Source organism: Cryptococcus neoformans, chromosome 7, assembly GCF_000149385.1.
Source record: "Cryptococcus neoformans var. neoformans B-3501A chromosome 7, whole genome shotgun sequence".
NCBI lineage: Eukaryota > Fungi > Basidiomycota > Tremellomycetes > Tremellales > Cryptococcaceae > Cryptococcus > Cryptococcus deneoformans.
In genome coordinates, this window is record NC_009183.1 from 858,154 (window position 1) to 879,300 (window position 21,147).

At 47.6% G+C, this 21,147-nt stretch overlaps 8 protein-coding genes across 8 annotated transcripts; 5 read left to right on the plus strand and 3 right to left on the minus strand.

The window, feature by feature from the left end:
* Window positions 1-1,589: 1,589 nt before the first annotated feature.
* On the plus strand, window positions 1,590-4,415 carry CNBG2840 (hypothetical protein; the record flags this gene model as incomplete). Its single annotated transcript, XM_769210.1, has 9 exons — window positions 1,590-1,800; window positions 1,857-2,087; window positions 2,139-2,428; window positions 2,475-3,063; window positions 3,118-3,626; window positions 3,676-3,765; window positions 3,817-4,107; window positions 4,164-4,250; window positions 4,302-4,415. 9 exons carry the CDS (start codon window positions 1,590-1,592, stop codon window positions 4,413-4,415), a joined length of 2,412 nt encoding a protein of 803 aa, XP_774303.1.
* A 53-nt stretch (window positions 4,416-4,468) lies between these two features.
* Window positions 4,469-5,960, minus strand: CNBG2850 (hypothetical protein; the record flags this gene model as incomplete). The annotated part of the gene is made up of 2 exons (XM_769211.1): window positions 4,469-5,295; window positions 5,354-5,960. 2 exons carry the CDS (start codon window positions 5,958-5,960, stop codon window positions 4,469-4,471), a joined length of 1,434 nt encoding a protein of 477 aa, XP_774304.1.
* Window positions 5,961-6,280: 320 nt separating this feature from the next.
* On the plus strand, window positions 6,281-10,459 carry CNBG2860 (hypothetical protein; the record flags this gene model as incomplete). The annotated part of the gene is made up of 13 exons (XM_769212.1): window positions 6,281-6,661; window positions 6,725-6,889; window positions 6,964-7,118; window positions 7,176-7,722; window positions 7,787-7,952; window positions 8,023-8,112; window positions 8,162-8,465; window positions 8,523-8,653; window positions 8,706-9,606; window positions 9,652-9,765; window positions 9,824-9,899; window positions 9,947-10,090; window positions 10,142-10,459. The coding sequence occupies 13 exons, from the start codon at window positions 6,281-6,283 to the stop codon at window positions 10,457-10,459; spliced, it is 3,492 nt and encodes a 1,163-aa protein (XP_774305.1).
* Window positions 10,460-10,574: 115 nt separating this feature from the next.
* Window positions 10,575-11,832, minus strand: CNBG2870 (hypothetical protein; the record flags this gene model as incomplete). Its single annotated transcript, XM_769213.1, has 3 exons — window positions 10,575-10,949; window positions 11,005-11,148; window positions 11,221-11,832. 3 exons carry the CDS (start codon window positions 11,830-11,832, stop codon window positions 10,575-10,577), a joined length of 1,131 nt encoding a protein of 376 aa, XP_774306.1.
* A 789-nt stretch (window positions 11,833-12,621) lies between these two features.
* On the minus strand, window positions 12,622-13,706 carry CNBG2880 (hypothetical protein; the record flags this gene model as incomplete). The annotated part of the gene is made up of 4 exons (XM_769214.1): window positions 12,622-12,732; window positions 12,792-13,035; window positions 13,093-13,342; window positions 13,397-13,706. 4 exons carry the CDS (start codon window positions 13,704-13,706, stop codon window positions 12,622-12,624), a joined length of 915 nt encoding a protein of 304 aa, XP_774307.1.
* Window positions 13,707-14,178: 472 nt separating this feature from the next.
* Window positions 14,179-15,262, plus strand: CNBG2890 (hypothetical protein; the record flags this gene model as incomplete). The annotated part of the gene is made up of 4 exons (XM_769215.1): window positions 14,179-14,407; window positions 14,460-15,028; window positions 15,079-15,185; window positions 15,238-15,262. The coding sequence occupies 4 exons, from the start codon at window positions 14,179-14,181 to the stop codon at window positions 15,260-15,262; spliced, it is 930 nt and encodes a 309-aa protein (XP_774308.1).
* Window positions 15,263-15,684: 422 nt separating this feature from the next.
* Window positions 15,685-17,612, plus strand: CNBG2900 (hypothetical protein; the record flags this gene model as incomplete). Its single annotated transcript, XM_769216.1, has 9 exons — window positions 15,685-15,700; window positions 15,804-15,984; window positions 16,067-16,174; window positions 16,221-16,319; window positions 16,377-16,686; window positions 16,738-16,954; window positions 17,016-17,124; window positions 17,175-17,281; window positions 17,335-17,612. The coding sequence occupies 9 exons, from the start codon at window positions 15,685-15,687 to the stop codon at window positions 17,610-17,612; spliced, it is 1,425 nt and encodes a 474-aa protein (XP_774309.1).
* An 869-nt stretch (window positions 17,613-18,481) lies between these two features.
* CNBG2910 (hypothetical protein) lies at window positions 18,482-20,401 on the plus strand (the record flags this gene model as incomplete). Its single annotated transcript, XM_769217.1, has 1 exon — window positions 18,482-20,401. One exon carries the CDS (start codon window positions 18,482-18,484, stop codon window positions 20,399-20,401), a length of 1,920 nt encoding a protein of 639 aa, XP_774310.1.
* Window positions 20,402-21,147: the final 746 nt, after the last annotated feature.

Here is a 21,147-nt window from a genome sequence, read left to right on the forward strand (position 1 = left end):
TTCCCTCCGATCCGTAGATAACGTGTCGCCTACTCATAACTTCTATTGATAACCTCTGACTGAGTTCATTTCCTTCCTATTCATATTCGCTCCAGCCCCCCACTCCGTATATGCCGGTCTTCCAACCGCTTTCTGCTTTGTCGCCCTTCGCTCCAGGATTATACTCTTCCCACGTCGGCAGTTTGGGATAATGCACAGCTACGGAATGCCGTATCAAATGCGCATGTCTTTGAACGTGGAGCTCGGCTAAAGATGATGTACCGGCAATTGTTTGCGACGGACTACATTTGCGTATTATAGGTGTATACTCAGGATAATAAGATTCATGATGTTGCCATGACTCGTCGTCGCTCTCCACTGGCGACGGAGCAGCGTGGTCGGTCGTCGAGAGTGGCAATATTTCACTATCATCAGGCAGGCTGCCATTAGAAAGGACTTCAAGTCGATCAACTGACGTTGTTTGGGCAGGCATAATGTCATTTGCGTGTTTGGGGGTTGCCACTCTCAACGGGCAGCAATGACCCAAAGACTTCTTCTTCTTCACTGACCTCGCTAACACCTCTCCTCCTCCGACAGAGTATGTTGCTAGCTTGGCAGGAGGTAATATGTGCAGCTCGTCGGATAGCAGAATCTTTTTGGGCGGCTCTTTGTGTAGCTTGTGAGGTCTGCCCGTGATCATCATTGGTATATGGCGAGAGTGCGGGGAAGAAGATTGTATAGGGCGCTCGTCCCAGGTTACTTCCATTGGAGGAAATTTGAGTAGTGATTTTCGGCGAATGATGGGGGTCGACGATATAGGCATAAGAGGTGGAGGACGGTGATAGGGCATGTCATGTGTCATGATGAGGTGATGCCGTCGTGGGGCAGCGTCGAGAGAAAAAAAGATGGGGCTTTGAGAGTGCTAAGGTAGGGAGAGAGTTTTCCAAAAATATTAGATATTGGGATGGCATAGCTGCACCATCATCCGGATGTTTCGAATCCCATCACTGTGCTTAGATGAACCATTGATCAAAGAGTGTCCTAGTTGCAGCAACAAGGATAGAATAAGAAGAACTGAAAACATCCGGTTGATTAAATATCAATAACAGATGGAGCCGTATTGTTCTGTCTGATTTGTACCTCGAGGTCTTGGAGGCTCCTAAGTGCGGTCCTTGGTCCTTGGCTTCGTTTTCCTTTTGTTTCCATTGCCATCAGTTTTACTTGCCATCAGTTTAATACACCCTCCTGGCGTTTTGTTTACTTTAGTTGATGTTCTTCCGCTTTGGTACTAAAATTAATAAAATAAAAGCCATTATTCATTCTTCTTCTGATGAGTAGTGACGCCTTCTTGACCCTCGCGGCTTCGTCCGCTTGAGTGACCGCGCAGATTACTTAAATTAACAACGTATCATTAATTAATTGATTATTTTTTTGAAGAAATCGTGAAGCAGGAACAACGAACAAGCAGCACAAAACTCATCTTGATTCAAATATCTGCGTTGTTCGTTGGCAACAAAGAAGGACAATCCAGACGCTAGGGCTTCTCTGCTCGTCGTATATATTTTGTTCATCTGCTAAATCGACGTTCGATCCAATATTACAAAATTACCATGTCTGCCATTGTCACACTCCGTGCAATCCCTACTGAGGCTGACACGGGTGCTTTGAAATCGATTGTCAGCCGTGATGTCCGTCGTGCATACATCTCTCCGGAGACACTCCGGACGCACAAAGTAGCTGCCGGTGATTGGATGCGATTTAAGTCAGGCAGTACTTTCATTATGGCCCAGGCATGGCCCAAAGCTAGCATAGATGATGACGGTGAGTTCACAAACTCTATAGGAACCTGTCAGCAGTTAAAATAACCTGTCTTTCAGTTGTGGCACTTTCATCAGCTCAAATCAATAATCTTTGCGGGTCAGAGGTAGAGATGCATCATTTCAAAGCCGGACAAAGCCAAGGCCGCTTGGTATCAATTGTGCTGAAGGAAGTACCTTTGACCGAAGCACCCTCGTCTTCCAAGCTGAACGTCGTTACTCGACCGCCCATAAACTTGGATAGCCCAAGAGAATGGGTTTGGTGCAAAGCTGCTATCAAGGAGGCACTCAGTAAGACTTCTCTAGCTGTTGTCTTCTGCATAATGTTGACACCTGATATAGCTTCCTTGCACTATGTCAGGACGGGCTACTCTCTTATCGTCGGTGACACTGAAAAGGCACCTCGGAAGTTTGAAATCATCTCCGTCGAAGTGTCTCCCAAGGATATTGAGAAACGTTTAGCGTCGATCGAAGACGGAATGGAGGAACTTGCTATTGATGAAGAAAACCAGCGACTGTATGAGATGCACTGGAAAACTTCAGTGTCCCTTGAAGGAGAGAAACTTCAGGAAAATAAAGAGGTGCGCGAGGCCATTCCAGACGAAAAAAAGGTGCTCAGCACTAAAGACTTCGTAAGTTTTTGTCGTAACCAGAAGATTAAATCCTGAGAAATTATAGTCGAAGATGTCTACAAGTTCCGTCCCTCATTATATCAACTTTTTCACCCCCGCCGAATCCCCTGTCTCCGCTTATACATTTCTGGGGGGTCTTCAATCTCAAATTGATCAAATTAAGACCCTTCTAGATCTTCCGATGCTTCACCCTGACCTGTATATCAAGTTTGGACTCAACCCTCCTAGAGGCATCCTCCTTCACGGCCCCCCGGGAACGGGTAAGACGGCGCTGGCCAGGGCGGTCGCATCGTCTGCTGGATGTTCTTGCATTGTCGTCAACGGACCTGAACTTTCCTCAGCATATCATGGCGAAACGGAAGAACGGTTACGTGGAGTATTTACGGAAGCAAGGAAACGTAGTCCATGTATTGTAGTATTGGACGAAGTGGATGCGCTTTGTCCTAGGCGGGATGGTGGGGAGGGAGGCGAAGTTGAACGAAGGGTGGTAGCTACTTTGCTGACCTTGATGGACGGTATGAGTCACGAGAGCTTGGAAGGTGAACGGGTATTTGTAGTAGCTGCTACAAATAGACCCAACAGCATTGATCCTGCTCTTCGTCGGCCAGGGAGGTTTGATAGAGAGATTGAAGTCGGTGAGCTAACTTTCTTTTTTCAAGCAACAAGCAGAGGCTAACATACTTTCACAGGTGTGCCAGATGTCAAAGGCCGCCGAGAAATTCTCGACATTATGCTCTCAAAAATTCCTCATTCACTTTCAGAAAAGGACCTCTCTTCTCTTGCCGCGCGCACTCATGGCTATGTCGGTGCTGATCTCTTCTCCCTCGTGCGAGAATCCGCTTCTGCGGCCATCTCCCGCTTTCATCTGTCTCCGTCATCAACCCTCTCCGAACCTGTCTTGACCAATGCGGACATCCTGTCAACACTTCCTTCCATCCGGCCGTCTGCCATGCGCGAGGTATTCATCGAAACTCCGACTGTGCGATGGTCAGATATAGGTGGTCAACAAGATGTAAAGCAAAAACTGAGAGAGTGCATTGAATGGCCATTGATGCATAGAGACACGTTCAAGAGGCTAGGCGTAGAAGCTCCTAGGGGAGTGTTGTTGTATGGGCCTCCGGGCTGTAGTAAGACCATGACGGCTAAAGCGCTGGCCACAGAGAGTGGTATCAACTTCATTGCTGTGAAGGGTCCGGAGGTGAGCTACAGCGAACTTCCATGAAGCGAAAGTGCTGACCATCCTCCAGCTTCTCAACAAGTACGTCGGCGAGTCCGAAAGGGCAGTAAGAGAGATTTTCCGCAAGGCACGCGCTGCTTCCCCTTCTATCATTTTCTTTGTGAGTCGAAAGGCGGTTTTCAGTCTCACAACTAACGAAGTATCGTTACAGGATGAGATAGACGCCCTTGGCTCAGCACGATCGGATGACCATGCTCATTCCGGTGTTCTTACTTCTCTCTTGAATGAGATGGACGGTGTAGAAGAGTTATCGGGTGTGACAGTAGTGGCAGCTACCAATCGACCCGATGTCCTGGACTCTGCTTTGATGCGTCCCGGAAGATTGGATCGTATCTTGTACGTAGGGGCACCCGACTTTGAGACTCGAAAAGATATCTTCCGAATCAGATTGGCCACGATGGCCGTGGAACCAGGCGTTAATGTTGAGCAACTGGCCGAAATAGTGAGTCCCACTAACAGTGCAATGACCCACAGAACCTAAACTGACACCTGGTTTAGACTGAAGGCTGCTCTGGTGCAGAAGTCGTCTCAATCTGCCAGGATGCGGCTTTGGCTGCCATGAACGAAAGTCTTGATGCTCCATATGTAAGTATATCTGGACGCCATACAAGTGCGAAGACTCATCCTCGCTCGCAGGTCAAAGCTTCCCACCTTGTCAACTCTGCTCACACTGTCCGAAGAAGAATTACTCCGGAAATGATTGCATTTTTCGAGGAATGGAGAGACTTATCTGGGGTTCGTAGTGCATAAACTCCGTCATATGTATTTTTTCTATCCGCTGAATATCATGTGGTCACTATAAATTATGCCCGTACTAACCTCACTGCTCCTATCAATATCCAAGCGGCAACAGCCCCTGCCATTCCCGCTACCGCCAAGTCTCGTTTCTGAGAAGGTTTGACTAAGGGATCTAGATAGTTGGGAAATCCTCGTATGGTCTGAGTAAAGAAAGGATCGCTTTGCGATTCTGATCCGTTTATTGTCGGATCGACCGCAGCCATCAAAGGAATGGTTTGGGGAGAAACAAATTCTAATGGATTGGCTGTTGAGTTTGACGGCATATCTTCCACTCCTTGAATGGCAGCATCAGAATGCTGCTCTTTTATAGCACTGGCTGAAGCAGAGCCAGCTGCTACTCTTTCCAAATGACCCTCTACCCCTTCTAATCTGTGGTCCACCCTTTCCATCATAGACGCCACCCTCTCCTCCAGTTTTTCCACCAGCCGCTTACGTTTCCATGGTTCCACCAAAAGTACCGCGCCGACGAATATAATGAAGTTGATAGCGAGACCAGCTACATTTGCCCACGTACTGACACTCCTGATCTTGTCACTCCAAACTTGCTCTTCGTGATACCGTTGTAAAATAACCTGCATGAGTTGAGAGAAAGATTTGTCGACAGCAATCTCGGCATCTTTGAGGGCGATAGATGTCGAGGCCACGGCATGGGAGGAGGTATGATCAGAGCGGACAAGAGAAGTGAACTTAGAGACATCGGCATCGGTCCAAGAATGTTTGCGTTCCAGCAGAATGTTGGTTTCGCGTTGAGCTTCCGAACGAGCAGCAACAGCTTCATCATAAGCAGCCTTGGCGGTTCGAGCATGTTCACGCAACCTTTGAAGCTCGTCCTCTGGTGTATGAAACAATGAAGGTAAGCATGATTGAAGCGCTGGGCAAAAATGCTGTACCTTTTTCGAATACCATATATTTCAGTCGTTCCACCTCCTGATACCCTGTCATCTCGTTAACTTTCAATCCTAACCCCACAAACTTCTTCTGTGCTTCTTGTATGACGTAACGCGAATGTTCTAGTACATTTTTGCTCCATTCTATCAAGTGTTCACGAACCTCTGGCGGAACAGAGATGTTCGAGGGTAAGGAATATGTTGAGGAGAGTTTGAACGGAGCATTTTTGCTGGAGAGGTTATTTGTTGAAGATTGTGAAGGAGATGAAGATGACGATGAGCCAGGATTTCTCAGTTGATCTGACAGTGTTTCTTCAGCCTCTGAAATGTGACCAGCTGAAGTTGGCGCTGATAACACATCATGAGGACTTGGTCCAGGTTCTGACGCGGAGCTCTTCGGGTTCGGACTCGCCAGAAATTTCGCCATTTCTGACTTTGGATTCTCTGAAGCAACAGAGCTAGAGCTAGTAAGCATGCGGCTAGTGTTACCTACCCGAATTCGGCATGATGGCGGGCAAAATAGGGGCGTAGTAGAGCGAGAGAGGGGTGATGGGTAGAAGAAACGCGTGATCGCGACTTTGGCAGGGGAAAAAGGATATCGGCAGGCCATCCGGGGACTTGGAGCCGTCTCTACTGTGTAGGATGAGAGCGAGAGGGAAAAGCACTGAGATCGGGGCACCGTCTCACACTTGCTGCGGTAAATGGTGCTTCGTTGTTCAAAATATGTACGTATGTAGTAGACGTAAACAACAGTTGCACAGATGAAAATGCACACGTAACGATATGGCAGACGAACGACGACCACCATCACCACCATCCTCGGCGGCGGACTCCTAATATAAGCACATCTAATAATTAAGCACATCTGAGCACATCTACTTCATATGTTATAATCTTTTCTAAACAGATACTGCTAGGAATCGAGAGGTCATGGCCCAGTATGATTCTATACAGCTTGGATCAGTAACACTACCTGTACCTGCAGACTCGACTCTGCCATTATCGTCGTGGACCCCTCTGACCTCTGCTATCGTCGACAGTTTCACATCGTCGCTGCCTTCGTCCAGATTGACCATTGGGCTTATCTCGAAAGCTCTAAATGACCCAGGTCTTGGGTTCCAAGCAGAGATATGTAACAAAGGAATTTCTTCGAAGATTAGATGTCGAGTGACACCTAGTGACGCCCAAGGTAGCATATGGAAGAGGCTTCCGTGGAAAGGGCGAGACACGGTAGTCAAGGGACTATTGAAAACGTTAGAAAGAGTATGGGACTATGATGATAAGTCGGAAGGGGTTTTAATGTCATTAACCGTAGGACTTCCTTTCATTATCCTTATTATATGTTTGTTGGCAGACTGACAACCATGCTGGTAGGGTGAAGACAACCAAAGTATGCAGGATATTTATGCCTCAGTGCCATCCCCAGAAGATCCCTTATTTGGAGAGGCAACGAACCCCCTGGATCAAGAACTTCATGACAGCTTGTCCAACTACGAGAATCCTCACGGTATCTTAACAAGGCTCTACCTGTATCAGATCGTGAGCCGCAAGTTCGGAAAGCAAATTATGTGCTTTCTCATTAATCGCTTGCCACTCAGCGTTCTGTTTCTAAGATGCTGCAAATGGAAACCAATCCCCACAAGCTCGTCGACCCACTTTTCACCCCTTTCAGAGAGGCAGGTAATAATCGCATCTACTATATAAACTTGTCCACTTGGGACATTCAACGGCATCCTGGATGGTTTGATCTACCTCGAGGAGGCATATTGTGTGCCATTTCTCCGTTCACATTGCCAGACAGCTAGCTGAGTTGAATTTTGATCAGGTGCGAGCAGATGGGCACCGGCAAAACTTTGATGTGCCTTGCTCTTATCACAGCTACTCAACATCAGCCGACACTCCCGCCAAACAACAGCATCGAGATCTCTCCCGTTTTCACTACTGTTGCGGAACGTTCATATCCATTTCCTTCACATCGCGATCTGCGTGCACTGACTGCATTCCCCTATTCGCAAACAGCATTGGCGTTTCCTTCACTTGTCGAGTTATGCTGCAACATTCTGTCTATTCATAATCCTTCCGCCAAGCGGACTTCTTATCTGCCACCTCAAATCAGGTCCCTTTTCGATAGGAAGACTTTTTATTGTATGTTGCCTTCGGATGAAGATTGCTTAAGGACCGTCAGGAAAAGGCGCGTTCCGAACAAAGTAAAAAAGCTTTACTTGGCCAAAGGCACATTAGTAGTCGTGCCTCATATATTAGTCGCGCAGTGGAAGCTGGAAATTGAAAAACACACCGAAGAAGGAGCCCTGAGACTTCTTGAAGTGGGATCGGACGAGCTACCTAGTGTCGATGAACTGCTAGATTATGATGTGAGTCAACTCTGCCCTTCTTGAAGCTTTGATGTGGACTGAACAAGTTGAATGATGAAACCAGATTATATTGATTGATGTAGCCCGTGTGTTTATGGGTCGATTTGGTACTAAAATTTTTGCGCTCATACCCGGTTCAGGATTCGCGTATGAAGAGACATCGTTCAGAGAGCAACACAATTTCGCGCCCTCAGTCCTCCTTCAAGCGAGATGGAAACGAATGATTCTCGGTGAGCAGCACCACGTCCTGATGCGAAAAGTTGATGTACGATTGATTATTTGTTTGGCTTACTCGTGTAGATGAAGGACATGTGGCTTACAGCAAAGTCTCCAATGCAATGAGGATGGCAATGCAGCTTAGTGTTGAAAGACGATGGATTGTGAGCGGGAGTAGGTCCTGCTCTATACCGTAGATGACGCCAACATTCACCTTCTGCAGCACCAACTCGGAATCTCCAACAAGGAGGACAGATGGAATTGCAGGAAATGGACCTTATTGGCATTCATGGTTCTTACGACAATGCAATCGGAACAGCATCAAGACGAGCTTGGTCGAAGCGCGATATTGAAGACGCCACCCGCTTGGGAGTCATGATGGGAGGTTATCTAGCCGCTGAACCGTTCAAGTCAGAGGGCAGATTCCAGCAATATGTCACCACACATCTTCGAGGGAAGAATGGGCCATCATTTGGCGCGGTGCAGAGGATGAAGTACCTGCTTAGCGGTATACTTGTTAAGCATGGGTAGGTTGCATCGGCATTTGTGCTTAGAAAGCGGAAATCATAATCATCTATAATCAGGCCAAAGGTAATTGATACTGAAGCTCGATTGCCTCCTTTGACCATCCTGCAAGAAGTCATCCAGTTCGATCCCCTGCAGCGTGTGACGTACAACGTCCTAGCAGCACTAATAGCAAGCAACGTTTATACTAGTGAGCCACCTCGATCTGATCAAAAGGAAATCTGTATTAAACTTCTGCGCAGGCGGTGGGGAGGACGTTGATTACTTCCTTCACCCTCGCAACATAGAATCGTTCAACCAAGTCGTCACCAATCTCCATCTCGCCTGCTTCTGGTACTCTGCTCGTGACATGGAAGCTGAAAATTGTCTAGCTCGTACACATGACTGGTTGAGAAATCACCCTCACTGCTCTGAACAGGTGCGGGAAAATCTGCAAGAAGCATGTCAACATCTTCAAACTGCACTTGAAACGCCGGGCTGGATGGAATGGATGGAGAATGGGATTTCTATACCATGTGATGGCCCTTATTTGCCCCCTCTTATCAAGCAAGCCTGGTCAGACTCTTTCGACACTCAACCTGACATGATCGATGTCCACAGCCTCAATTCCCTGCGAGCTTTGAATGTAATGGGAGCTAACATACAAGAACTACATATGGCTGGCTGGCAACATAGGTCTCACAAGTGTGACTGGTTTTGGGAGGTTTTGACAAAGGGCGTTCCCAAACATGTCTTGGAAACTGACTTTGGAAGGAAAGCTGTCAAAGCTGTGGCTAAATTAAAAAATAAAAAGCATCGGGAAGGAAAAGGGCGAACGACATCGGCAGCTCACGCGCCGAAAGCAGTACCCAGATCTCCCTCCAAGTTGACGAAGAAAAGGACAGGCAGAGAAGGCGAAATAGATGATCGGCTAGACGAAGCTGGAATGAACGCCATAAGTATCGGGAGACAAGTTCCAAAATCAATAGATGAAGGTCCAAGGCCCTTGCCCTTGACTATTGTCACCAAAACTCGATCAGCCAAGGTCAATTTCATCCTCCATGCAATCCTAGACGCCCCAAAAAATGACAAATTCGTTATTTTCGGGAATAACTACGAACTTGGCCACTTGACTGAGGCTTTGGATCTTCTAGACATCGCATCGTGAGTGAAACTCAAATTTACCGGCCTAACCGAGTTGCGCTGCAGAACTTTTGTAGGGCATACACTTCACGTTCAAAATAGGAGACTGGCTCTAGATTACTTCGAGACGCCCGGAGTACGAGTCTGCTTAATGGACCTGAAGCTTGCGGCCCGAGGTTTGTAAGTTTGGTAGATTTTTCCAACGTCGCACGTCATATTAATCAACACTATGCGACAGGAATCTTGTTAGTGCCAATCGTGTCATTTTTCTGGGTCCAGTTTGGAGTTTGGATGTCCAAGCACAGGCTATCAAGGTATGTGCAGGCTTAACTACTTGAGATAAAACTGAATAAGACTGTAGCGAGTACATAGAATAGGTCAGACACGACCAACTCTTGTCCAAATACTTGTGACTGAGGGGACATTTGAGGAAGACATTGCGAGGCGATCTACAACAAGCAGATCTGCCGATGAAGAACAATTATACTCGCGAGCCATGATCGAAGTGGGTTCTCTAGGACTTGCCGATCACAGGTACTGATTGAGGCGGATACAGAACCCTCGCTTTGTTTATGCGGAGAAGAAGCAGACTTCTGCCTTCACCGTACGCTTTATTCCTAAAGGCCAAATACTTAATCCTTCCGAAAACCCTCGCGAAACCACTCAGACTGGTGCAGCAAATCTCAATTGGCAAAAAGTCGGCGACAATGCGAATGCCACAGCCATTTCAACTTCCCCTACTACCGTATTTGGTTCTTATGGTGCTTCCGACCAGTCAACTTTGGATTTTCCCAGATCTGTGCTTAAGAAAAGAGAAGGCGGCGGATTAGAAGGCACAGTAGCACGTAAGAAAGCACGAGTGACTTTTGCCTAGTAGCGTTCAAAGTTGAAGATTCATTTGGCTTTCTTTATGAATTGCATTTAGACTGTGTAAGAGAACATCGTATGTTCATTTCTATCTATTACAGACATGCTTTTGCATATATTGGCTATAGTTTGGCCTTGGCGTCATTTTTTCTCACGTCCGCTTCGTCCATGCCACCTTCTATGAGCCCCTTACGTTTACCCCCCTTGCCTTCCGCCCGAACTACACCTTCTTGTCCCGTTGCAGCAATTAGATGTCCGTCAGGAGTGTATATTCTTCCACGAGCAATACCTCTGCCCGAGGAAAGATTGGCAGCCTGAGCTTCCATGACATGTAACAATGGCGCGGAGGGGTCAAAGGTATCCGGGAAAGGGTAAAAATGTATGGCATGATCTAGGGAAGCAAGCATACCAAGGCGCGGATTTGAGTTTTGATTGAGACCGACAGAACGTGCAGTGGTGCCAATGAATTGGAAGTCTGACATGTAAGCTATCATAGCCTACGTAAATTTAGCATTTTGAGTACAGATTTGACGGGAGCTGGAAAACACCTACTTTGACCGTTTCTTCATTGAGTCTGTCTGGACCTACAGACTTGATCCGCAACCAACTCATTCGCACTTGGGGAGGTGTTGCTATATCGTTCTGTGTAGACGTTCTACGAGCGCGAGCTATGGACACTGGTGACGATTTCCTTTCCTATAAATTAGAGATTGGTAATTTTGAGCCAGTGTCTGTAATCCGATATCAACGAGAACATTAGTTACTCACCTGAATGTACTCTTCAAAGAATTTCTTCTCCCAAACTTTCTTGTTCTTGCCCTCCCGTTCTCGTATCCACCTCTCCAGAAAATCCGCATCTTCTTCACATTCTGATGGTGGTAATATGTTATCAGGACAGGGCAATTCGAATTTGGGTAAGACCTTCCTACTTCCCAAAGGGGTATGTGTAGGGGGGTCCACTGAAAACGCCAACGAGTGCTTTGGCCCGTTCTTGGAGTGACTCTTGTCATTATTTTCTCCAAAGTCGGAAGGTAAAGGATTGGGAGGTAAGGCGTAGCTGGCCATGAGAACAAATATTTCCTTTTCCCCTTGCCAAGCTCTGACCAATCTGGACGAGTAAGACCTTGCGTCGCTAAGCTTTTCTACTCTGTACTCAATCTCTGGATCACGCTGGGCAGGCAAGAGGAAGTAACAATGTGCACTGTGCAGGCCAAGTGGTGGAGATATAGAAGAAGTTGCTGTCATGATAGCCTGGGCGAGTATTTGACCTCCAAACACCCCTCGGGCGCCGGAGGGAACCCAAAGATTTTGTGATAGGCAGGTGAGAGGTTTGATGGGGTGAGGCGTAACGGTGACGTGGTTGGCGAGTTGTTCGCCCATGACAATATTGCTTTGGGATAGAATGAGAGTGTGAAGCGAATAGACTGTAAAAGAATGAGATGCGAAAAGGAATATATGCAGTGGTTAGTGAAAGAGGGCAGCGTAGCTCAAATGAACCAAGATTTAAGAGGTGATGGAACTAATGAAGAATGTATCTCGGTTACGGGATGGACTCATAACCGGTGGACCGTTTCTCTACGTAGTTTTTCTGTCGGTCTTCTGGGCGCTGGAGTCACGATTTCCTATTCATTTGCTAGCACTGCAATGTATTCTTTACAAGCTACGTAGGCATGGACATAATGTAACCGTAGTGAATGCAATATGCGCGTAGTTATTGCTGCGTGGTATGCAGGCCGTATTCTAGGGGTAGTAGTAATAGTGGATCATAACGTGTTCTTCATCATCCGTCGATCGTTACTTGGGGCGGTTCTTATGTCGCCGTATATCAGTAGTGTAATACTGTCAGAGGCAATCTTGGACCATGGCAACGGTATCTGAGTAAAGCTCGTAACGTAAGACACATCTGTCAATTCACGCATGAGAATAGAAGCTCTTGAAGGATAATTTGTACCAGACACGCAGGGAATGAGACATCAAGAGGATCTTTTCGCATAATTGGGGATTAGAGCAGTTCATCTCTTATATGCGCTTACGATTGATTGAAGGCGAGATTCTGTCGTTGGTATGAAAAAAAAGTTAATCCTTTGGAATTTAGCTTTTGGCACAATACAATCATAATACCCCAACAGTCCAAAGCACCTCGTTTATTGGGTATCACCTTTATTCCATTCACTCATCAGGGATCCAATTGCTGCGAAAGAACCCAAGGTGCCAGTGATGAGCGGGTTTGACCAAAGCCCACCAGGTGTAGACCAGTGAATAGTAAGGGGGGCGTACGCCCTTATGATAAAGTCAGACTTTTTATCTCCGGTAGGTGTGATTTGAACTCACCCATTCACCAGGGCTCGTCTCTTCCAGGTCTTCCAGTCATTGGCTAGTGCTTGTCTCGGAGTGGTTTCGCCCTCATACTCCACGCTAGGACCAAGTTTTTCCGGAAATCCTTCCTTCTTGTCATCCTGGAACTCATAGTCTATCGCTTCGGAATGTGTAACTTCGGGCCTGCTGAGTTGTAAAGCGCGAGTGCGATCTGACAGCTCACGGTAGCTGTTGCGAAGCTTGTGTATCTCCAGCACCACATATACCCTGATTGTGCGTAGTTAGATGAATTGTCCAAGATGCGGCCGACACCAATATACTTACGCCCAGAATCTGACACTCCAGAGAGCAGCTTTGCTCAGAGCCGATGGTGATATGGGTAGAACACCCTTACTTCCAAGCCAGGATACGTGTTCCAAAGGATAGTAGAAAAGAATTGCAAGGGCTTGTAGGGTAGGGAGGGTCTTTTGGCTCATGAAGACCTGCATAAAGTCACCCGAGGCCAAAAGGGATTTCAATGCAGCGAGAGGCTTGGGGTGCAAGCTGAGGATCCATTGAATGATGGGAAGTAAGCCTGACAGAGGTATTAGCAAGGGGGCAGTACAGTACAGGTTATTAGTCTACCCACCGAAAGCCCTCATGACCACCCTAGCATCTCCAATACTTCCTGCAGCCTTCCCCCAGCCTTCAGCAACCTTGACCAGTCCGAAGCCTCCGTCCACGGTCAAAACCCTCTTCCCTGCTCCGGAAGCAAAGGTGACCTTCGGGTGTCTTGCCTTGAACGCAGCCAATTTGAGAAGTAAAGCAATGACAAGGGGTGAAGAGTATTGGGCCAACATCAGAGACGCGTCCAAGCCGGGAACGGTAGATGTGAGGCGCGAGAGTCGCGCAAGAAGAAGTTTGGGAGAAGAGAATGGGGATATTTTCGAGTCTGTCATGATAGTCCTGTGTGTGAAGTTGAGGGTCGCAGATGCAGATAGATTCAATAGACTGAATGATAATCAGTGTAAACGAAGGTTGCAAAGGGCAGCCAAATCGTAAGCATAAAGTACACAATAGTGTATGTAATGCAGTACTTCGTTGCGATGATATGGCAAGCGGCCGCCTTCGATGAGGGAATAAATCAAGAATAAATGTACTTTCGCGCTCTCGGCAACTGAACCGGCTAGCTTAGATGTTGATCGTCCGGACTTAGGAAAATGATGACGATGACAGAAGTTTAGCGGAGATAAGTTATATGTCCGCCTGCTTCGAACCCCCCTCCACCAGCCATCCGCCACTCGAGTTGTTTTATATTTGTGATGACAAAGATTCTATTCGCTCTTGTATCCTTCATCTGTTTTTGTTTCCACAAGCATCAGTAACTACCTGGATCATTTTATTATTCACAAGAGTATTGCGAATATCACTATGTCTCTAGCGACTCCAGCCATCATCCGCCGTCTCGCGGTATCCTCTCGCACGGCTGCTCCTCTTTTGCGAGCAGTTAGCTCCAATGTTACCCGAACATTCGCCAGTAGTTCTCGTCAGCAGTTGGTCGCTTCAGCACCTCGTTCTGTCGGTTTTAGAAGTACAGCAGTATCTGGATTACGGCGCAAGACTTCTCTTCTGCATATGAGTCCTATTATTCGTCAACAGCGTGAGTGGACTGTCCATATCTCAAAAAGATGCTCCACTAAATGCAATAACAGGTCGTACTATGTTCATCCAGACAGAGACGACGCCCAATGAAGCATCTCTCAAATTTATTCCTGGTGTGCAAGTCACGAATGGTGCGGCTCACGAGTTTCTCGATCTTCGTTCCGCCCTTCAGTCCCCCCTCGCCACTCGTCTTCTCACCATTGACGGTATCACCGGCGTTTTCTTTGGTCCTGACTTCGTCACATGCTCCAAGGATGATTCATATTCATGGTCCATCCTTAAACCAGAAGTTTTCGCTGTTTTAATGGAGCATTTTTCTTCAGGTGCTTCATTGTTCAAAGAAGGTTCTGGAGAGTCACAAGCTGAAGACACTCGTATTCTGGACACTGATTCGGAAATCGTGGGAATGATCAAGGAGCTTTTGGAAACTCGAGTACGACCAGCCATAATGGAGGATGGCGGTGATATCGAGTATCGGGGCTTCGACGAAGACACTGGCCTAGTCAAGCTGAAGCTGAAGGGGAGTTGCCGAGGGTGCAGCTCAAGCAGTGTGACGTTGAAGAATGGCATTGAGAGGATGTTAACGCACTACGTTCCTGAGGTCCAATCGGTCGAGCAGGTAAGTTGTCCTTTTTGTCAGTGGGTGTTTGACACTAATTTGCGCATCAGGTTTTGGATGAGGAAGAACTTATCGCTTTGGATGAGTTTGCCAAGCTCGAGGCAAGGCTAGAGAAGGAGCAAGGTGGTGACAAGGCAGGGAAGTCTGGGAAGGGAGAGTAAGTACCCGTCAATCATGATACGCGCATGACAACTGACTTCTATTTGTAGTATGAGCTCTTATTTATCTGTTTAGAAAAGCACTATTACAACACTATCACCTTATATATGTATATGCATCTACCGATTTCGTATTATTGAAGATTAGGGGTTCGCCGGTTCTGCAACCTAAGAACAAAATATGCTGTTACTACACAATCCACCTGTCAGCATGGCTGGGAATTAACGCCTCGGCAGCATCTTGTTGCCAGAAAAGATTATCATTAATATCAGAGGGGCTTCCCTTCCCACCCACCTCGAATGAAGCGGACTTAGCCGACTTGCAAATAATGTAATAATGTCTTCTCCGGTTCGGATGACCGGATGACGAATCGACGACGCCCTGTTGTTCGTCCGTTGTTGACTGTTCTAATTCTGGCGCAACCTTACACATTCTACTGCATACTTCTGTCGTTCGCTCAGTTATTCCTTTCCAGTTATTATCGGGGAAGGCGTTGTATGATCAAGACTGCTTGTAAGTGATTATCAATCATTGGTAAAACCAAAATGGCGAATATTGGCCTTGTAAATTACTTGCAGTGACTGACCGTTCCTTTTTTTATCGCTCGCGTTAATAGGTGACTCGAAGTCATCCATTGTTGGTAGAATTGTCAACAATATTCTTCGGCAATTGTCTGTCAAAACACCGGTTACGCTTTCTGCAACAAGACCACTCTCAAAAGATCCTGCAATCGACCAATACTCCTCATTTCGTCGCCCGTCTCAATACACCGCATACATGGGAGATAACATAGTCAAGTAAGCACGCGCTCGTACACTTCAGATTGGACTTCGGGTCAAATGGTGGAGTTGGGTTAGGATCTTCTGACTGTCTATACAGTTTCTACTCAGGGCAGCCAGCTCTGAACCGCGTGTCCTTTCAACGACATATTTCTGAGAAGGTCAACGCCCATCTACAGAATCCGGATACTAGGTTCTACCTCTTCAAGTGAGTAGTGCAACACTGTGGGATACATTGTCTGACAGTATTAAAGAAATTTCCAACCTCTTGTCAAAAAGGGGGATATTGGGACTCCACTTTATCTGCAGCGCAAGGATGTAGATCATATTGTGAAAGACGGGTTTGGCATCGCGTGAGCTAGTAACGTTCTACTTGAAAGTCGTTAAAGAACTAACGCAGACTGAATCAGGCCTTCGAACATTTCTCCACAAGCCGCAAAGCTTTACGAGGCCACTCGACTCCCTCCCCTTGCCCCCTTGATCTTCTTGGGTATAGATGACCGTTGTGACCCGACGACCAACGCTTCGCCAGCGGTCGACCATCTGAACCCCCAAGGCACTGCCTACTTTGCGGTAGATGTCACTGATATACCCTTGGATGAAGAAAAGATCGGCGGCGAATGGGGCGAGGCCAGAGCTAGCGGTGGCGCAATGGAAGGATGGGATGCAGGAGTGTTTGCGCAAGCGAGAGCATTAGTGGATTGGAATGGGCGCAACAAAGTAAGCCATACGACTTGAAGCAAATCATTGTGTGTTGATAATATGACGCAGTTCTGTCCCGCATGTGGCTCTTCTACCTATTCTTTGTGGGCAGGGTGGAAAAGAGGCTGCACATCAGCTCTTAGCCCTACTGACGGAAAGGAATGTTTTTCCACCAAGGGGCTGCATAACTTTGCGTATCCGCGAACGGATCCCGTCATTATTATGGGCATTTTGGATTCCAGCGGTGAAAAAATGTTGCTGGGCAGACAAAAATCATGGCCAAAAGGTCCGTGTTTTTCCCTTGCTTCCCATTTTGCACCTATTGATCTGATGACATACCTCCACAGGAATGTACTCGTGTTTAGCCGGTTTCATCGAACCTGGAGAGTCGTTTGAGGACGCTGTGCGAAGAGAAGTCCTAGAAGAGGCAGGCATTGAAGTCGGACCTGTTAGATAGTGGGTAATCCGGCGCTGTTTCGTGACAGGCATCTGACCTGTTTCTGCAGCTCCTCAAGTCAGCCTTGGCCGTTCCCCGCCAACCTCATGGTCGGCTGTTTTGGTCGTGCAAAGGATGGTCAGATTATCAGGATGGATCTCGATAACGAGCTGGAGGGTATGCGCGTCTTTTTGACATAATAATGACCAAATTGCTAAATAAATTGGCAGACGCACAATGGTTTCCCCGTTCTGCAATCGCAGCCATCATTTCCCACCCAGATGGTAGCTCTTACACCCCCGCAGAGCTGAAGAAACTCGAAGACAAAAGCGCATCTAGTCAAACCACTGCTGCAGCGCTTGCGCCCGCCGAAAGGAAACCTGGAGATGTTTCAAGTTCTTCCGGTCATGAGATGGGAGTTACGAGGCTACCACCTGCAACGGCCATCGCCGGAGTTTTGATTCGCGAATGGGCCAAGGGTGGCTTAGACCTGGTCAGCAAGCTTTAAAGCTAATGACCATCGTTGGCTGCCTATCTGTCATGAAGCGAGGGGTAAAAGCTGCGAGTTATGGAAGGATAGCAGAAAATGGACATGCTATGCCCCTTGCCGGCCCTTGTTTATTTGTTAACAAGTCACACCTCGTATATATACATCTGGGGCACGTGAAGTGTACATCATTATGCAGGGTTCAGCCGCAATCAAAATATTATTACACAATTAATCACATTGTCAGCATGTGCAAAGTGCCATATTCTAATCCTCAACGCACTTGCAATTCACTTTTTACTGTTCACTTCGCTCCTCCTATCCCGTCCACAATTCACTTAAGTTAGTTAATAAACTCTCTCCATAAGCTCTCTCCACGGTCCGTACCTCAATCCGACGCGTTTCTTGGCCCCTGACGCGGGGTTGTCCCTGATGTCCCGGATTTGCGATGGCTTATCCGGCGGATCCACGGCCCTGAAAGCCGGATACAATTTCTCGGTCCTAGATTCCCCGTTCTGGGTTCTGGGTTTGATGTTTGTCGGCCCAAAGGAGGGAATGAGGATTCCATCTCCACACGCGGTCGTCTTGTCCTCTTTCTTCAACTCCCATTTTCGTCTCACACACCATCTTCTTTTCCCCCATCCAATCCGGTTTCTTTCCCTACGTTTCGCGCACACTCTAGCAGTGACGAGGCTGGTTTCCTTGACGTGAGTAACCCATCTACCACTCCACAATCATCTTCTAACTTCCCACAGACGCGACGCCCTACGCTCTTTACTTCTTGCTTCTCGATCTAACGTGCTCGACGCACTTACCTGCCTTTCCCGCTCTTGGAAATTGAGTCACTATTGCTTGCCTGCCATATACAGAACTGCTTTTTGGCTTAAATCATGTTCTGGCGCAAGAAGACGGCCACGCCTTTACCCAACTATCTCCCTCCCGCATCTGCCGAACCTCCGAAACCTATCCTGAAGAGGACTGTTGAAAGCCAGGAGGCTAGCAACCTTCGCTTTGCAGGTGATACCAAGCAATATCTTGGCGATGTTTCAAGTCCCAATACCCAGCGACCTCCTCATCTGCCCCACAGTCATAACGAAAATGACGAGACGCGTCGCGTGCGGCCAGCTCCTCTGGTTATCGTATCATCACACGATGGACCTCAGTTGCCAGCGTCTCCTGGATCTCAAGGATCGTACAGTCCCGGGGCAGATTCTATCTCTCGTGTACGCGCCCTTTCTTCGCGACGGTCTTCTAGACCCACATCGCCCAGCACTTCATCTTTCGGAGCGAGGGTACGAGCCAGCAACAACGGCCAGCATCGCCGTCCAAGCGCTCCCTGTCATATTGTCATGTCCTCCCCGCCATCATCAGCACCTGCAACAGATGTCGCGGTTTGCACCCCTCCTGCTCGTTTCTCCCCTGCAAGTCATGTGATCACCACACCTCCTTCACCTTACCGACCTACGAGCGAACACGGCGCCCAATTAGAATTCCGTCCGTTTAACGAAAGATTACCCATGCTGGATGAGGGTGGATCCCCAGACCATGACGTGGAAGATGGGCCAGATGCAGATGTGCCGATGTTGAATATAATTCCGGCGACTCCCCAGGACCAAGGCGACGGTTTCCCTGCAAAAACAGAAGTCAAGGCTTTGGAAGCGGCTGCTCCCATAGAGCAAAGTATACGGGAGATAGAAAGAGAAATGGTGGATATCTCTTTGAATGATGAGCTAGCGGAGCAAACCATTTGGGAAAGAGAAAGTGTGCCGACCATTGACCTGGACTTCAATTTCACTCCATTGGAATCGCTGATGGATTTCTCCATCTCAAAAGATCTGATTACAGCAATTCAGAACTCGTCTATTCTTACTGAAGAACCTGGGCAACATGGGTCGGCCGATGAACCGCCTTCTCCCTTTTTGCATGACCACCCTCCAACGCAGCCTCTTCCGCCTTCACCCCCCGATCAGACCTTCTGCTCACTTCCTTCCCTCGATTCCCACAACACTTCCGCCTCTCCTCCCCTTCCTCAATCATCCTCTAGTTCATCTCTTGCGTCTTTTCCGGACGTAGAGGAGGCACTAGGCTCCATGTTGGCGTCTCGGTCTGAACGCAGCATGGCGTCCACTGCCATACATACTCTTCAAGATAGGAATTTCGAGTTTGGAGGCGAGGCTTGCGCAGGATTCGACGATATGATGGTAGGCGTTGGTCATCGAACCGCTCCTCTTTCTATCTCGACCTGTAATAACACACCCCATTCTCGTATCGCACGGCGAACTCCGCCCAAGCTTGACCTATCAAGCAGCAAGTATGGCCATGTCGCACCGCAAGAACTCCAATCTGCACCTCTTGCCAGCCGTCGTAACGCTTATTTTCCAAACGCACGTGTTCATCCCAACTCTTCTCCTAGCGGTATCTTTACAGTCTCCCCATCTTCCTCCCAATCTAGTGTGTCAAGCGAGTCTCGTCATGCGTCTCATCCTACGCCAACGGCCGGTTTCTCGAATTTCCCTGCCTCGGCTTCTGAGTCTGAGTTGAGCTATATGAACGGTGGCAGGCCCATCCAAAGCTATCGCGACTCCTTTAGTGGAAGTGAGATCAGCGATGAAGAGCTTTGCACAGCCAGCATAATCAGTGTGACGCCGGTCATTGTACAGGAGAAAATGGGCATCAAAATTGGGGAAGGCGGAGATGTCAAAAAGGAACTTATCTTCGGAGGACATTTCTTGAAAGAAGACGCGAGTTTAGGGTTTGGTCTAGGTCTTGGTTTGGGAGTTGAGGGGGATGAGGTTGGATTGGCGATCTAAAAATCTATGTTCGCTCGCAGAAGCGTAAAGCGGTTATCGAAAATTAATAGTGTATCGGAGTTTTGCCTAGTTTTCCCTCGGCCTTGTGATTCTTCTTTGTTTCCATAATATAATCATAGGCCCGTTAGTAACAATATATCCTCTTTCTTCTATAACCCATAAGCTGTACATTGCTCGATGTGATCCTATCCCTGTTTTTTTGTTGTTGTTCCTTTTCGTGCATTCTATTGCAACGGCCTTTTTTGTCTGCATCATCAAATATCAATTTATCCCATTGTGTCTGTGCTTGGGACGGCTCTGGTGAAGAGTCATGCAGAAGGATAGTGTCATGTATAAAAGCCAATGAAGGATCAGACATACGTGACCGTAAAGTGAATGAAATGACCGACGGACTGAGATGGAAGTGCGCTGCGCGATACCCGAAGAAAACGCGTAAGGGCTTGACCGGCAACTTTTCCTGCGTTTCGGGCTGTTTTATGACGGAATTTGCGTTGGGAGTTTTGATAAAAACGCGGTTTGAGGGCTGCCGGCCAACACAGCAAAAACTCGTTTTGTGGGCCGAAACTCGGGGAAAATAGAGGGGAAAGGCAAGTTATGATCTCAGGGAAATCCACCTGAAGGCCATGCAAATACAACTTGCATGTCATGGTTTTTCTCGTTAGGAAAAAGACGACGAGATATTTTTGAAACTCGGAAGGAAAAAGCGGGAAGCTGCCGCCGGTCATGCCATTTTTACGAAATCCGCG